This window comes from Orbicella faveolata, unplaced genomic scaffold (assembly GCF_042242905.1).
Source record: "Orbicella faveolata isolate gen_17 unplaced genomic scaffold, um_ofav_v1 contig_25, whole genome shotgun sequence".
NCBI lineage: Eukaryota > Metazoa > Cnidaria > Anthozoa > Scleractinia > Merulinidae > Orbicella > Orbicella faveolata.
In genome coordinates, this window is record NW_028301553.1 from 17,700,705 (window position 1) to 17,718,667 (window position 17,963).

Consider the following 17,963-nt stretch of genomic DNA (forward strand, 5'->3'; position numbering starts at 1 on the left):
TGTGAGCTAAGGAATCATTAAACACGATCGAGTAATTGTGTTCAGACATGATCCAGCGATAAATTGCAATCGTAGTATAATGTGTTAATATCAGTACTTAGCATCTTAGCCTTAAAAATAAATACAAATAGGTTATAGGTTGAAATTTGTTTCAACTTGTACTATTTCCGAATTGTCCACCCAACCATTCCTTGCTTTTCAGTCGCCCGAACCATTTGTTGAGATGGTGCGTTACCTTACACTCAAAGAAGATCATTACTCAAGAATAACGAATATGTTTGACAAACGAGTTTAAAAAAATCAACAACTGAATACTAATATAATCAGCTAGAAATAGTGACACTGAAGAAGGGCTATGCCCGAAACGTTTGTAATTTTTCATAAGATTGCACTTTGACATTTTTCCACGTTGTCAGTTTTCAATTTTTATTTCCTTTTGAACGTTTATAGAAATAGTGAATCCCGCCCAACCATTGCCTAAGACACTGGACAACCAACAAGATTGCAAAATTGAACCTCCAATTCGCTTTCTCTTATGGTTCAAAATAAAACATTTGGAGAGTAAATGTTCGATGAAAATGATTTTGAAAGCTTTACGAAGTTCCAGAAGGCCAAGGTGGTTGCAACAGTTTGTACGTTACGTAATTACTGTCTAATTACTGTCTAAGAGCTAGACTTTCAAAAATAGTGTCACGTTGCACACTAACTACATAAAGGTCCTTCACCAGGAGCCGTTCTTCAAGAGTATCACTTCACTTATTGTCATTACATTTTAGCATTGCTACCAGGATCATTTAGAATTAAAATGATGGAAGGATTAATATCATTATTATTTTCCTAGTCTAGTTCAGTGTATGTTTGTGGGAATACATTTCTGCTCCATAGCTGATGCATTATCATTTTAAGTGTTTCGTGAGACTGAAGTGTAAAAAGAAGAAGAAGTGTAAAATAGTAAAAGCTTATTACGAGACTTTGTAATCAGACTACACTTGTAACAGCTGTGGACCTACGTCATTTTAACACGTGCAAATCAAAATAAATATTGATATTTGTTTCTCAGCAAATTCCAACGCCTATGTTTATTAAGGCCGATGATCTGAATGCAAAACATTCCACCGTTTCTCATGCCCCGTGTACACTACGCCGGAGGAATTTGAAAACGGAGGTTTCACTCTGAAAACGCATCAAATGTGTTTGAGGAAAACTGGGGCAGGAAAGTCACTTGATTATCGTGATGTCATCGTTTTTGAAAAGCTACGTTTTCAAAACGTTTTTCGTCCACACGAAGATGAAAAGCCAGCGTTTTCAAATTCCTCCGGTTTGAAGAGTGTTTTACGGAAAGCTCCGTTTTCGTGACAGATTAGTGTGGACGGTAGGCCTAACCGGAGAAAGTGCCGTTTTCAAGTTCCTCTGGCGTAGTGTGGACACTGCCTCAGCTGCTTAATTGCTCAAAGTGAAATATAGTCCGGTCTGTTAGGTCGAAAATCGTGACAAATCGCGTAAAAGCACCAAATTAGGCACAGATGTTCCTTTTGACATAAAAAACGGATTTAGAAGGGGTGCCACGTGATTTGGCTTTCCGGGGGGGCATGAGGCTCATAGAAATTACGCAATACTCAAACGCTGGCATGAGAGCGAGGCTGTAGCATTTAATATGTTTATTACATACCAGTTTTGACGAATGCCGTTGTAAAATGACTAAACTACATTACTCAGACTCAGTTTTGTGTTTGTGTCCATAAAAAGTCATTTTCCTTTATCATGTGACATTCCCATAATGCTTACATCAAGAAGTGTTTTGTTGCGTTTGCTAGATATCGTAAGTTGTTGTTATTTGTTGCTCCATTTCTAAGGATTTGTGTTCTGGCAGCCTCCAGAGCAACTACAGAGCTCAGTGCATGGTAGATTGGCCTTGAAACATTTGCAACGACCACTTTTGCAACCTTTCTTGCATCCATACTTCAGCAATTCACTGCACGCCTTAGAGGCTTCTGGAAGTGTGGTCCAGCGGGGTCTCCATCTATCGTTCTCCATTTTCCATCCAAAATCAGAGGGGGATGGGTAAACTTGTTGTTCATTAAGGGACGTCCAAATGCTTGCTTGGTAAAGAGCCCTGTTAGAATGATTCAACAGGGCATCCTAATAAACAATAGAAATTATATATAAATGGACTTAACACCAGTATAATTTTTAACAAATACGCACCGCTTATTTCTATGTACTACATAAATTAAGCTCTCTAATAGCCCAAGTAGAATAACTAGAGTTCCAAGTCCAGCATAGCTCTATGATAGGCTTTGGTTAGCTAAAAGAAATTGATAAGTGGATTCAATACCAGAAAAGGTTGGGTTAGTTGAACTGTTTCTCGTCTTTTCGCTAAACTGGTTAATTCTTTTCGCGTTGTCCTAACAGGTGTTAACCTATCATACACAAATTTAGCCTATCGTACACAAAAACAACTAAAATTTGTGTATAATAGGTTCTTACCTCTGTTGGGGGAATGTTTTCTAGCGCCCGATTCTTTTTTGTGAAGAGTTCTCGTCGAGCAGTGTTCACATCGCTAGCAAGGCTGGTCCTGTCATAAAGTAACACCACAAAGCGCTGCAGAACATCAAACACAGGAGTGTTGATCTCAAGTGGCAGGAAGGGGCTATCATTCACGAAAGGGAAAGCCTCTGTGGCTTCAGGGTACACTTTCCAGGCCTCCCACGCAGATTTCTTTCTTTTTCCCAGGAATGCTGACGTGGTGTCGCAACCAGTAAACGCGTGAAAAAATGGAAGCGCACGGCATTTCTGCTCGCCCAAATACTCACAAATGGTGTTAACGGAAAGCAGCTGGAAATTCTTTCCCATCCCAAAGGCGACCCAAAAGCTCAATCCAGGCCACGTTGAAGACAACGTGTGGAACTGCGCAATTAGAATAACAAGAACATCTGTGTCAACAGTGCGAACGAAGACACTTCGTCCCCCATTGTACAAAGCATCTTTAACGCGTACGAGAATCCGCGTGTCTGCTTCTTCATGGTTGCAGCTACGCATTTGGTTCCTGGGGCAACTTGAGATGACGTTTTCACCTAAAATAAAAGATGATACAGTCAGTATAACTGTTCATCAAGACTTGATGGAAATAAAAATGAAGTTTGAACGGTGTCTATATAAAAAAAACCTACTCAAAAAATTGGTTAGCATCTTACCTGAAGTTATGTAGACAACTCTGTCAGCTGGAAAGGAAGCTGTTTCAACTTGCTTGGTTAAGAAGTCGAACAGTTCCTTCTTGTTAGAGGAATCTTCGAGAAACGCCTGCCAGTTCTGAGGTAACTTGACATGCCCAGCCACCTTTCGTCTCACGCCTTTTCCTCTCTTCTCACGGGCAGATTCTTTCAGACTTGCCACTCGGTATTCATCCCAAACAACGTCAATTCGTTTGGTACTCTTCAAGTGGTTTTCCAGGAAAGGTAAGAACTTGGAAGCTGCATATTCAGAAAACGTTGCGACGGATGAAACTGGAAGCGCATGCACAATAGCTGCTCCATCAAAAACTTTGATGTCGTAAGATCCTGGTGGTGGGGGTGGTGGTGTTTCTTTGTTGACACATGAAATCAAATCAGACTTTTTCCCGAATCGGAGATTGCCAAACTCTGACAAAGAAGGTGGATACGGCTGATTTTCATGCTTGAAGAACTCTTCAAGATCTCCGTCGCGCTGTTGGCTGGCAATATATAAACGACTGAAGAGGTAACGGTCACTTGTTCCCGCTGTCAACTTTAAGGACGCTTTAGAGATTTGCTTCGGCAGCTGGCGCTTGAACAAAGGCAAGGTATTCTTTGAAATCGTATCGTGGATCGACACAGTCCTTTCATCGATGACGTCTTTTACGAATTTCTTGTACTGGCGTAATCCAATTTCCTGCACTTTGTGCACAGTATCCACGACAGAGGCAGTCATCCTTAAAAGGGTTTCCCATTTCTGAAATTGTACTGAAAAGATTCTGGACATGACTTTGAAAAGTTTTCTGTGTAGAAAGTCCTTGTTCGTGGTGTTTGTTCTTTTCATCAACATTTGTTTCACCTTTTAGCTGACTTTCGAACTCTTGCAACACTCGAGCGGTTTCTGGTCCGGCCACCATCCATCTTCTAAAAGCGACAGGACTTTCCGTTAGTCCTACAGCTCCACCTGATCCTTTCACCCTTGCGTTATTTTGCTCGTGTGCCTGGTCGATTGGGATGCTTGAAAAAGTGTTTGATGACTTAAAAATGACCCAGCATTTTCTGAGGCTTTCTTGAACGGGGCCTGGTAAGCACTTCATATCTCTTATGTGAACAGGTAGCCACCTCGCGTAATTAGTGTGATCAAGAGCAAAGGACCAAGGAGCAAGGGATTCCAAGGCTTCTACGTACAGAGCGAAGTGGTTTTCACGATGTGCTTTCACGAATGCCAGTACTTTGAGTTCCACTTGCATGATCATGTCCCAAAACTTGTACGTTGGGCTGGTCTTAATCATTCCATCGTGCCACTTCTGGAACTCCTCTTCATCGTGGTGACCGTTGAGTTCCTGAAAGGCAACACGCTGCAATTTATACAAAGCTGCTACGGTTATCTGGTGCGCCCGTCTGGTTTTTGTCAAATGCGCTGCCTTAAGGAAGGAATCTGATGTGCCACTGGATGCTATCCCTGCCTCAGTTAGTGCTGTAGTCCAGCCAGATGCAGCTAAAAGGTCACCGCACATTGTCCACAGAACCATCTCAATGTGTAGGCCCCCCAGCGTGACAACGTGAACATTTTCTCCGTGTGTAGCAGGCCAGTTCCACTGAACAACTTTTGCGATGGCAAAAAGAGGCTGGTCACAGACAGTGACAGGAATTTGGCCCGGGTTAAGAAATTATGTTGCCTCCTTAATCACAAACATCCCATGTTTCATCATGGCTACTGTGGCAGCCTTCTCGTAAAACAATGGCAGCAAGCTACCCAAGCATGGCAAAGGGTTGGGCAGTTCTGTTACAAATGCGTGATAAGCAGCCCATGAAAGATGAATACCTTTGGTAAGCTCCTCGTTAAGATGTTGTTTACAGTGCTCCAACCAGTAAAATTGTTTTTCAATGGCAATAGACAGCTGATCCGTGCTTACGGTTCCCACACCTGCTTGACTTGTGGCAGGCACGTTTACTTCTGATGTTTTTATAGAAACAGGAGGAACTGAGGAATACGTGTCAGGCAGTGTGATATCTCTTGAAGCGGACCTGGTTGAACAAAGATTAACCCTTTGCACTTGCTTTGGGAACTGGAACAAACTTATCCCAGTTCCATGAAATGAGCCCTGTGCCGTTGTTGAGGATGGGTCATGATCAAGATTGTCAATGGCTCCAACGGTGAACAAGCCACTTTGTAAGGAAAGAGGGCAAACAACACCAACAGACTTGAAATGGTCGCAAACAGATGTCGCTAAAATTGTTCATGATATCATCGACCCTTTGGTAACTCACACTTAAGCCGAGTTCGTAAAGCTGATTGACAAATTTCTTACTTCTTGTTTGCGCGTGCACACTCATTCCAAGGTAAAGAGGCAGTGGCGCTTCCCGATCTTGATTATGACGGTCACTCTTAGTGGCCAGTTTCTTGATCTTTTCATGTTGAAGATAACAAGCTGAGCAATGGTTAAACAAGTTTGGGATTCTTCAAAATCCTGGCTTTCAATATTTGGGCCATCGAGTAGCATAGAAACCAGGCACATTAAAGCATTTTAAAGAATATCATTTCCTGTCCATCTTTAGCTCCTCCATCCTTCTTTATTGACGACAACATCTTCGACGTCAGAAAAAAGAAATCAAAAGACTATTACTCACTTCTTGTTCGCAAAATAGCACAATTGCCTAATATCATAAACAAACTGCAGAACGATTTTAACTTTTCTATCGATCAGCTGAGACAAATCTTCAGTCTGCCACACTCTGTTGTTCTTGAGTCTTATGTGAAAGGATTTCAATTCAAAGTGCTCAACTCTATTCTGTACACTAATTCAAAATTACACAAAATAGGCTTTAAAACAGACGATCTATGTTCATTTTGCAACGCAGAACCGGAAACTTTATACCACCTACTTTATCATTGCTCCTTTGTTAAAAGATTCTGGAGTGAGTTTCAAGGTTACTGGCACCAAATCTCAAATCAGCAGGTTCATCTTTCCCTCCAAGATGTTTTATTTGGAATATTATCCAAACCATGCCCTTTACTCAACTTACTGAACTATTTTATAATCATTGGTAAACTACTTATATGGGACTGCAGAAGATGCCAAATTCAACCCACAATTCAAGGATTTCGTACTAAAATTGCCATCAAATATGAAACGGAAAGTAAGATCAAAAAGAAAGATTATTTTAAAAAAAAGTGGGTACTAATCCCAAATTAATTTATGTCTTATTTCATTTTTTTTTTTTTGTTAATCACGTAGATGGCGTTATTATTATTTGAACTTTTTGAACAGCATGACAACTGTAACTGTTTTTTTTTTTTTTTTTTCTCTTTTTCTTTCTTCTTTTTGCATTGTTAAAAGCACAAAGCTAATTAAAATATTCTCCCTTCTGTTGTATCTCTTAATTTTCAAGCTTTGTAGTATCGTTAGTATTAATTTTTGTGAGCAATGTAATCGCGTTTGTATATTTCATGTGAATAATCTATTAGTAAATAATCTCGATACTGTTAGTTAATATATAAGTGTGTTCCTCATCATTGTATATTGTAGAGTTGTTATCGTAAGCTAATTATATATTTATTTTTGATTGTAAGTTAATTGTAGATATTTTATTCTTCTGTAAGTAACTTTAATGTAAGTAACGTATGTCACTGGTAAATAAAAAAATAAAATAAAATTAAAAAAAACCAGGCACATTAAGCTGGGTGGTACTGATTTGAGCTGGCACTCTGAGGGAAAGAAAACCGAGGCATTTGAAAGACATCATTACGGATATATTTAGCAACATTTACAAAATTGAACGCTTCTTCTTCACAGCTGCGCTTTTTCAGGGCATCTTTCAAAAGCGTCTCTATGCCTTGGCTAAATACCAGAACCGTGTTTTTGCCATCGGTTTGTTCTTGGATCTCGCCATGGTAATGCTCTATGATTCGATTCTTCAAGCGGGTTTTGTTGACAGACTTATCAACGTGAAGGTTACGAAGACGTGAAACATACAGGTCGTGAAGACTCGACAGCTTAAATAAAAGAATTCCACTTTCAGCTGAACTTTCCATAAACGAAATTAATTCGGCTAACGTACGTGCTTCTGCCGGACTATCATCATTGGCGCTGGTTTCAGTTTCACTGCAGCTTTTAACATACGCCGTGTACTTACGTTTATATGCAAGCATACACCTCGAGTGATATTTGGCTTCAATTGCAACCATATCCCCTGCTGCCAATTTGCCTATCAATTGAGAATCTTTCATTTGAACGGCCATTTCTTTAACATCTCTGTCAACTTCAAGGGTTAGAACCTGGTGAAGGTCGTTTCCCTGTTCATCACAGAAGATACATACATTCTGGTCTGAGACCTGCCTTTTCGCTTTTTTGGCTTGCGAAGAAGAATCTGCGGTACTTTTTCTTTTGATTTTCTGTTGAGCCCTATCAAGCTTCGAATTAGCAAACTTCAGGTGACATGATTTATGCCAGACTGCCCTGTAAGTGCAAAGTTCCTCAATTGATATGTCTTCTTTTAATTTTAATTCCACAGGTAGAGAACCAATTTTTCTAAATTCGACAACGTTATTTAGAAAAGATCGATATGCCTCTATGCCAGCACCGTCTTGAAGACTATCCAGTGGACACTTTAGAGGTTCCGGTTTTTCTTTGGCTTGGCAGATTAAACAAAATTCCCAATTCATTGCCTTAAAGTTAAGAAACAGTGTTTATTAACGTTAACATGACAGGAAATGCAAAAAAAATAATCATTTAAAATATCCTTAATCTAAGAATGGTTTTGTTTTTAAAGCGTTGTTTACTTAGGGAATTTCAGTCTGAACTAAAAAAAAATGGCATTTTCGTTTTATCCGTCATCGTACCTTTGAGTCCGACAGCCATTGAATAGTTTAACACGCTTGCCAGATTTGTGCAACGTGGAAGTATAAACTTTGAACGAAATTTTGCCATTCCATAACTTTTCGTCTAAATCAAATCATAAACCTACTTACAGCATTTCCTTCTTGAACCATTTTTTATAACATCTGGTGATTTCTCACAGTTTTTCATTCATCTCAAGGTTATAACGCTTCTTCAGAACACCGGCTCATATATACGGATAAAATTATAAATCACCGAACGCTGCGTTTTTAAAAAACAAATTGACCTTGTTTCACATCATAACGAAATGAATTTTACCTCATTAAAGGATGAAGTATAAAATATGAGGTGATACTTACAATCTACATAGTGAAATTCCGTGTAAAACAGGGTAAAACTTCACTCTCGACCACTCCACTGTGAAGCCGGTCACCGGGAGGTAAAGCTTATGTTGTATGGAAACACCGCTGGCTTTTTATTACCATTTATTGTTTAAAGAAGAGCCCTACATATTTTTCATTAAGTTACAAATAATTTGAATAAAAGGAATTTAGTGAATATCTTCTCGCTAAAACATTAATATCATAAAAGAGGTAAAACTCACATCGAATTAAGCTTTATAATGACTACGCATATATGTCGTCTTTTTTCGTCTTCTTTTTTTCTACTACAAAAAGCATCATATTTTTACATTTGAGCACAGCTTCATTAAATTTTCATTTGTCTTTATTTTACCTATACCAACACTTCATCCACACTGTAATCAACAAAATTAATTATTTCATAGCTCATAATGGCACGCAGCTTTTGACAGACCACAACTGAGACTCACTTACAAAAAAATCCCCTCTCCTCCCCCCCCCCCCGGATATTTTTTGTGGCACCCCTTCTGAAATGATTAGTTATACCCTAAACTACATTTGTGCCAAATTTGGTGCTTTTACGCGTCTTGTCACGATTTTCGTAATTTTCCGACCTAACAGACCGGACTAGATTCTCCTTCTGTGCAAGTGACGGGATCATGCTGCAGTTTGCTCTTCAATTATTTATCACTTTCTCGTTTTTAACACGAATTCATATAAACCACTAACAACTTTTACTTGTACTCAATAAATACTGGATATACTTCACCAGAAAATGAAAAATTAAAGGAAAAAAGAGAAGGCAACCATTCATAGGATAACAAGATAATTGTGCACTACACTGAAGAAGGTTAAGAAGGTTTTCTTTATTCCTTAAAAGGAAAGCTTTCATTATTTTACCTGGGATTTTCCCAGCGAATGCAAGCAGCTTCTTTTAAAATGAACTGCAGTTTATGCGGAGCAGATCGAACTGGCGGCCGATTTCCGAAGCAACGAGCGCCTAAGACGCAAGCTTTAAGAGGGGTCCGGGCCATTCCCTAAACCCCCCGGAATTATTGCTCTCTAGGGTCTCCTTTCCTGGGTTTCCGAGTCTTTCTGAAAAAACTGAGCGATTTCCGTAAAACGATGGAAACCGGTATGGGCCCGCGCCTGATAACGTAACTGAAAATAATAAGAAAAAATAGATTGCCGAACCTGAGCGCTACCTGATGGTCCGGGGAGGTTTTCAAGCTCCACTCAGGTACTGATTGATGATCTCTATGAAACGAACAGGGAAACGTAGCTCCGTTTTTGTGACGGATTAGTGTGGACGCCAGACCTAATTGTAGAAATAAAGCTGCGTTTTCAAATATCTCCGACGTATTGTGGACGCGCCCTGAGTTATGTCAATCTTAAACTTTATACCAAGTACCGAAGCCCGACATTCAGTTTACGAAAGAGATCAAAAGAAAATGGAAAACTTCCCTTTCTACACAATTTGATAAGCAGTGATAACAACGAACTGTGATCGACAGTGTGCGGGAAACCAACGCATACCGACAGATTACTTGACGAACCATCCTACAACCCGACCTCACACAAAGCACGACTATCAAGACCTTGATGAGATTAGTGCGACTAGTTTTTGACATACTTCACAGCTTATCTGACGAAAACAGATGCCTTAAACGTGTTATTCACATGAACAATTACAACGCTCACCCTTTTAGACGAAAAACTCAGCAACCTACTGAAACTGACGAAACGAACAGAAACACGACACTTGTTACTATAGTTCTACTACTATACTATTCACAATGCTTGATGATCGACAATAAAGCGCGAAGCATGGCGGATATCATATTAAACTGCAAAATAAACGCATCAGAATATGCACGTGTTCCTTGCACGCTAGGTTGACAAGAAATCAACGACGAGATGCTCTTGCCTCTTTTATTCATATCTTTTTTGCATTTTTTCAATTATTTTATTATCCTATTAACATTATTTACACGGCCCCATAAGTTAATTTAGCTTTAAAACCCACCGTGTTTAAATAAAAGATGTTCTTGTTATTGTTGTTGTTAAGTAAATGACTCTCTCCAACCACCTTCTTCCTAGGAATTCGTGTACGCGGTAAAGTCTCGGTTTGAGATTTTCCCGTAAAGACCTCACTCTCCGTTAATAAGTAGTTATTACTTTTTTATCAAGCATCTGAGCGGGCCGGATTCCTAAATCCTCGAACTTGATTGGCTAAACATGCGCACGTGACCGATCCAGCCTTTTACGATACGGCCCACGGGCCGGATTTTTTCTTCGCTGCCTGGATTTCGCTTCTAAAAGTTAGCGGTAATCGTCAATCTTTTGCCTTTTTTACACATCTATCGACGATTAGTCAACGCAAGTTTATATGGCAAGGAACGCAAGTTTTATATGGCAAGGAAAGTCGCTGTAAGTAAATTCAATTGAGTGTTTTGAAGTTGTGAGAGTTTACTTGGTTGTTTGTAGCTTGGCGCTGTAATGGCGCGTAATCCTGTGTTTCTTTCGCCGTAAAATTTGAGTCAATGTCAGTCGAGTTTAATTTACCTCTCTGATCATTGCTGTATTTAGGAGAATTTCTGTGGAATACACTTAACGAATTTCCCCGCTTTCTGCTATTCAATTTACGGTAGAAAAGTCTGATTTCAAGTGATTTTAAAAGCAACGACTGACAGAAATTGTTTTTGTAGTAAAACTTTAAACATCGCACGAAAGTTCACCCCGCAAAAACAATTTTGGAGAACTTAACTGGTGGAATAAATGCAACTAACACAAAGTAGTTCGAAAAAAATCTGTTTTTTAATACATCTTTCTTTGTCTACTATCTGAGTTACTCACTCGTTGCCGAGATTTTTTAAAAATCGTTAGTAGACGGCCTGCAAGCCGATTCAATGACAAGAGTTGTATAAACAAACCCATTTGTAATCGGCAAAACCAATTTACTGCAGGAAAAAAAATAATAAACATGTTATTTGCCGGCTTATGGTCGGTCCGTATGGTGAAAAACTGTGACCTCGGGCTTGAAAATGTTGCCCGAGGCCTGCGGCCTCGGGCAGCATTTTCAAGCCCGAGGTCACAGTTTTTCACCATACGGACCGACCATAAGCCGGCAAATAAGATATATGTATTGTGCAATGGAATATTATTCCTTACTCTACTCCTGAGACATTCATGCGGATTCTACAACCTCTATTGCGCTCGTTGAAGCAGACACGAAGAGTCATTGATTGTATTTTTAGTTTTAACCAACAAGGTCCAATCAACATTTCTAATTTTAAGCCCCGTAACAGGTATGAGGTACAGGATTCTTATAACCGCTGCTACCAACAAAATTCTTTCTCTTACACTATTTCTTGCATCTGGACCAGTTACCTTAGGCTGCTAAGTCTTCTTCTTCGTAACATAACACGTAACATCCGGATATCTTAGCAGTAATCAGCGACGTATGCACAAAATTATTAACATAGTTTTTGTTTGTTCGCTTTTCGTCGTTTAGTTTTTTTACCAATACAAATCTACATCTACATCTACATTTATTTAGTTGATAAAGTCCCGCAAGACATCACATCAACTGTACCAAACATATATGCACATATGCATAAGCTAGACAAAAAGGATAATTAAAAAATAATTCTTAAGTACAATTTACTTTACTCATTTCACGTGTTTTCCTAAATTTAACTTAAAATCAGATAATGACTTGCAATTTACTAAGTCAAATTAAATGTAGTTGTTAGTATATGATATATTCTCACATTTGTTGTTGTTTTTTTTCCTTGTTTTTTATTTTTTTTTTTTATTTTTTTGTCGAGAACTCCTGTCTCGGGAGAATGGGCAACCACGTCCTGTGCCAAGATTTAAAATATATTATAACTATCATTATTACCAGCTCTGATTTGAACAAGTTTTGTCTCAAACAACTTACTTGAAATAATAGTTGTTTTTCTGACACGTTGACAATTTATCTGTGATCTTTCCCGGATGTAATTTATTCCTGACTTGTTGCCATGCTGACATCGACGTTAATATATTCCACCTCAATTTAATGCGAATCCAACTAAAAACTTCTCATAACCGAGCGATAAATTGCTTTCATACCATAATATGTAAAGTTTAGTACCTCAATATCTTGCGGCATTTAGTAACTTTGCCTAGAAAGTAAGTGCAAATACATTATTCGTTGAAATTTGGTGAAATTGCTACTTACAAATTTAGTTGCTATCGAGCCGAAAAGGATGTCACGGTTTTTTTAATGCTGTTCCTTCAGTTGAGACCGCAACCGATATTTTCAAACTGAATTTCACAGCTATACTAACTCTTTAGAGCGACTGGTTACCTGTGAAAACATTATTTGATGGTAAAACGAGTAAATTGCACGATAAATAGCTATTGTACTATAATAAGTCGAGATTAATACCGCAATATCTGTCGTCATTTAGTATCCTAGCCTAGAAAGTAAATGCAAATAGCTTATACGTTGAAATTTATTTTCAACATTTTCTTACAACTTTCTTTGCTATCGCGTTGAGGCATAAGAAGTGGTGCAGTAAGTGTTGGCACTGCCCAACACTCATAAAGAAATACTGAATATTTTAGTTCACACCCATGAATATTGAATGCCTGTGGCAGAAAATTGAATCATGAATATTCGTCAAACAAGGTGAGAAAATAACAAAATAATACTCGTCGATCATAAACTAGAAATATTGAGTAGCTATGGAGAGACTGGCATCACACCCAATGATCACTTTAAATGCAAGTAAAACAACTCGGCTATTGCGTCAAATTTAACCTTCAGTCTATTTGACTATGGATCACAATAAAACATCCGCAAAATAATTTCTCTAGGAAAACAGTTCCAAACGGCTAAGGGTGTTGCCATGGTTTCCAGCGCTACATGTTCAATTTAAGCCTGTCTTTGAATATCACCTCGCTACAATTCTTATTTTTACTACCAGTAGAGTCTTTTACAGATACCGTTTAATTGTCGGAAGAGTAGCTGTTCTTTTTTAATTCTTCGTTCAATTGGGTATTTCTGGAAACTCATTTTTACCATGCTAATTATATCTGTTATCATTTTATTGAAGTGTCTTGTGAGACTGACAGACTGAATGAAATATTTTTAAAAGCCTATTACGAGACTTTGTAATCAGACGACACTTGTAACTTTGGATCTTCACTGATCAACCTCATAACATGTACAGGAAGCGTAACAAATGTCCTTCGTGGTCGTTCCTGGACCCAAGCCCGAGGCATTTTCAGTTCGGACCACACCATCTGCACGCATAACGTTCTGCGAGACTTATCACTTAATTTATTGTCGAAATTGAGAGAGAGTAAGGAGGTTTCCCTTTGTTCAAGCCACGGACAGCAAATTTTGCACAGTTTTCAGACAAATTGCCTTCCCAAATTAATATTATTTTCTTCTCTTCAACACAAATGCGAAATTCAATTGATGCAAAATGTATGCAAATATAAAACGTGTCACGGGTCATGATGTCTTGTTCATTGGACAAAAGAATTAGCAATTTTCTAGTAATAAAAATACTTAGCTTATAACACGTAACTGCATTGTTGGTTGTCTTCAGACAGGACTCGAGTGAAGACTTCCTTCTTAGTAAGTAATGATTTATTATTCCCAACGTTCTTCTGTAAATTATTTGCCTAACACCTCACACACTCCTTTCTAGAAAGTAACAAATTTACTGCAATAATGTTATTATTATACCCTTTTTAAGCAAATTTTAGGTAGACAGACCTCGGTTACTAACCTTTGCTATGGAAAGCTTACTACTCTTTTGAGTAGGCTGAGTAACTTACATTCAGTGGCGACATGGAGATTCAACAAATTGAGGCTTGATAAGAATAATACATATCCCAACTGGATAATTTGAATTTAACTAATATTTTTTAAGCATTATCTCCTGATATCTGGATCAACCAAATTATGCAAAGACAATGCTAACTTTTAAATAAAAATGCACACGTGGTCATCTATCGCTAAATGCTCCGCCACCAAAATTCATACTTTCATGACTCGAAACAACGTATTCGTTTGCTGCGCAGAGCCATAAATTTCACTGATGTCACCGATTTGCTTTATCGCTTGATACTCTTTAAAACATATCTAGTTTGAACATTTAAGGGAAGACAGAACAAAGAAGAGAACAACTGAAATGAAAGTCAGATCTACTTGAATCGTTACGTTCTTTCAAGTCTTTCAACAGTGAGTCGATCGTTCAGGGAAAAACAAACTTTTTGCGTTATTTATATTTCGACTTATTTTGATATATCAGTATCACAGAACTAAGCATTGGTCTCTATATTTGAAGAGCTGGATGATGTTAACGTTTGTTCCTATATTATAATCAATGAGGCCTGGAGTTCAAGAGAAACGTCTTATGACGCGTGGCATTCGAAATAATTATAGAATACTTATATTGTGTTAATGTTAATGCTTGCACCTGTTGCTTTTCAGAAAAATATGTATGTATTCTGGCAATTGTCTTGCCAATATAAGGAGGCCGATAATCGTGTTTATGAGCCATCAAAAAATGAGCTAAAAACATAAACTAAATCCACGTCTTCTGGGGTCTGAAATAAAACCACAACGGCAATAGCTTGATTATTTCTGGTAGAGCTTAAAGGGAATCTGTTACTACAGTTTTGCCTCATTTTGGTCAGAACAGTTCTGAAATTGACTAATTACCTTTTGCTTGCACAAAATGCACTTAGAGCGCTGAGAAAAAATGACGATATTAAATGAATTGTCAAAGGAAGAACAAATTTGTATTGGTTTTTAGCTATTTTCCAAGACAGGATGACAGAGTGCACTGCCACAACCTTGTGTATGCGCAAACCATCATGTTGCTCCTTCTATAGCAACATCGCAGTTTGCAGCTCTTTCCAGCATTTATGCCTTGATGAATCAATGCTATTGGCCTTTATTATCTGATGATGCTACAATAACGGTATCGAATACGCCGAATGCACAATTACTGGTAAACAAGTTGAGGTCATCTTTTGAACAAACAGGTCAACAGTATAGTCCCCATTCTTTATTATCGTGTTAATCAGAATGTTCAGACACAAAGTTTTGCAAAGTTTAAAATAATTCTGTGCAGGGGTTCAGGTTCTGTTGGGGTGGGAGAGCAGGGTGTAGAATTTAAGGTTGTTCTGAGCTCCCTCCACTAATTTTTTTAAACGTTTCTGCGATAAATGTTGGTGATAACGGCTGTTGTTTAATTTCTTGTCAGGTGGTGGCACGAAACCAATATGAAGGCGTTTTTGCTGTTGTTGGGTGTGATATGTCTCACTTGTCGCACCAAATCCATTCCAGTACATACTTTTTCAAGTGAAACTGAGTATGCCATACTGTTTGATGCTGGATCGAGTGGCACTCGCATGGAAATCTACCAGTTTTTGGCAAGCGGACCTACCCTGAAACCTTCGGATATTCTGGAGCTTAGTCCTTCTCCTTCCAAAGTAGAGCCTGGTCTTTCAAGCCTTGCTGAGGACCCCTCCCAAGTTGAAGAATACATGACGCCCCTACTGGAATCTGCCAAGAAGACCATTCCAGAAGACAAGCAGGCATCCACACCCATATTTTTGTTAGCGACAGCAGGAATGAGATTATTGCCTGAAGATCAAGCAGACGCTATCTTAAATGAAGTTCAAAAACTGTTTAATGACAAAGACAAATGTCCATTTATGTTTCAGGATGATAATGACGCTAGAATTATTACCGGCCAAACCGAAGGGATATATTCTTGGGTTACTGTTAATTTTCTGGCGGGTGCATACCGCTTGAAAGGTTTTACCTACGGCAGCTTAGATTTGGGAGGGGCGTCCCATCAAAACACCTGGATATTTAATAGCAATCACTCAGATGTCATGGTCATAGCTATTGCCGGACGAAACTTTAGTATTTTTGCTCGTAGTTATCTGGGTTTTGGACAAGATCAAGCTCGAGAACGTTATCTGAGAGTCATTGCTCAAAAAGAGAATTGTGATGAAAATTCCGAGTGTGTCGTAAAAAGCCCTTGCCACAATAAAGGATTTAAGGAGCCCCTTACATTTGATGATCAAGAAAGGGTATTCGAAGGGACAGCTCGAGTAAATCTTTGTAGGCGAATAATAAGTAAGATATTTTTCTGTCATTCACCAGATTTGGAAGAGTGTCCTTTTTCTGATCAACCCAAATTAGAAGGAAAATTTTACGCGTTTTCGGCGTTCTATTATGTTTTAACAGGGATTAAAGCGGTTTGTTCCGATTGTGAAAACAACCAAGTTTCACCAGCGAAAATCCGGTTGTATTCCAAATTGTTCTGTAAAACAGATTATAATGAGCTGAAGGAAGATCCCTATGCTAAAAATGATTGCTTTGGTGCAAACTACATCTACGAGTTGTTAACTGAAGGGTATGGACTTCGCCCATACAGGAAAATAACAGTTGCTAATTCGCTGAATGGGTTTGATTTGGGTTGGACCTTGGGTGCGGTGTTGCATAACACAGGCATCTTAAATGCTTGAATTTGTCCTCGGTCTGGCATCATTTGGCATGGGTGAAGGGAAGCTACCGAGTTGTGAGGTTATTAACTTACTATCTTTACCTAAGGGAAATTAAATAAAGTTATCTCTAACTTAACGGAAGACTAGTTTATGTTATTTTTCGCTTCCGGTTTTCTTCCATCAGATGGTTAGGATTTCACCGAAGTTAATTTAAACCCCGGGTAAAGCTACAACATTGGGCACAACGTTAATCTGACGCAACAAAACTGGCAACGATAGCCACAAGCAGCAGTTTAGCACCTTTGCTTTCAAGGGAGAATCGTTTCACAATCGTTTGGTTTAAGATGGGATGGTCAAAATATTCAAAATTGTCGTGGCTAGCGGACATACGTCAAAATATTTACGCTAAGCTTGACGTTAAAATCGAATCTACTTGTAAAAATATTGCTCCCAAAAATGCTAAGCGTTGACGAGGATGACGTCTAAGGCACGGCCTGGGCCAGGGGCCTGGGTTTGAAAATGACTATTCTCGACTAGCAAACAATAAATAACATTTTAAAAATTAAGTGTTCAAATAGTTGTACCCCAGGTGGCTTGGCGTTGGGGCGATGTCATTTTCATACAGGGTCTCGATCTATTCTCATAGCGACTAGTAAGCATGCGAGAAGTTCTCGGTGAACGAGCTTAATTTCTTTGACATCTCATCGTGCAGTATCGTGGGAAAAGCACCGTCTCGATTTCGCCTCATAATTTGACATTTCTATGCTTCCCTCGTGTCCTTTACATTTCCGCCCACTAGTAAAACTCAAAACTTATTGCATCTCAGTCTCAGTGCACACTACGGAGCCATCTTAGCTGCAGCTGTTTAAGGAGCTTGGTCAGCTTAGTAACTGGTACAATGTTAGGATCTCTGAGTTTGACATTCAAGGATAAATTCGTTTCCATACACTGCGAAATTTCTGGTTGAAAAAAGGCAAATAGGATGTGTCCGGTGGCCTCTATCCACTTTCTTCAAAGCGGAT

At 38.8% G+C, this 17,963-nt stretch overlaps 1 protein-coding gene and 1 pseudogene across 1 annotated transcript; one reads left to right on the plus strand and one right to left on the minus strand.

The window, feature by feature from the left end:
- Positions 1-1,961: 1,961 nt before the first annotated feature.
- LOC149109216 (uncharacterized) lies at positions 1,962-8,202 on the minus strand (annotated as a pseudogene).
- Positions 8,203-13,985: 5,783 nt separating this feature from the next.
- On the plus strand, positions 13,986-17,077 carry LOC110060003 (ectonucleoside triphosphate diphosphohydrolase 1-like). Its single transcript, XM_020766730.2, has 2 exons — positions 13,986-14,047; positions 15,687-17,077. The coding sequence occupies exon 2, from the start codon at positions 15,706-15,708 to the stop codon at positions 16,960-16,962; it is 1,257 nt and encodes a 418-aa protein (XP_020622389.2). The 5' UTR covers positions 13,986-14,047; positions 15,687-15,705; the 3' UTR covers positions 16,963-17,077.
- Positions 17,078-17,963: the final 886 nt, after the last annotated feature.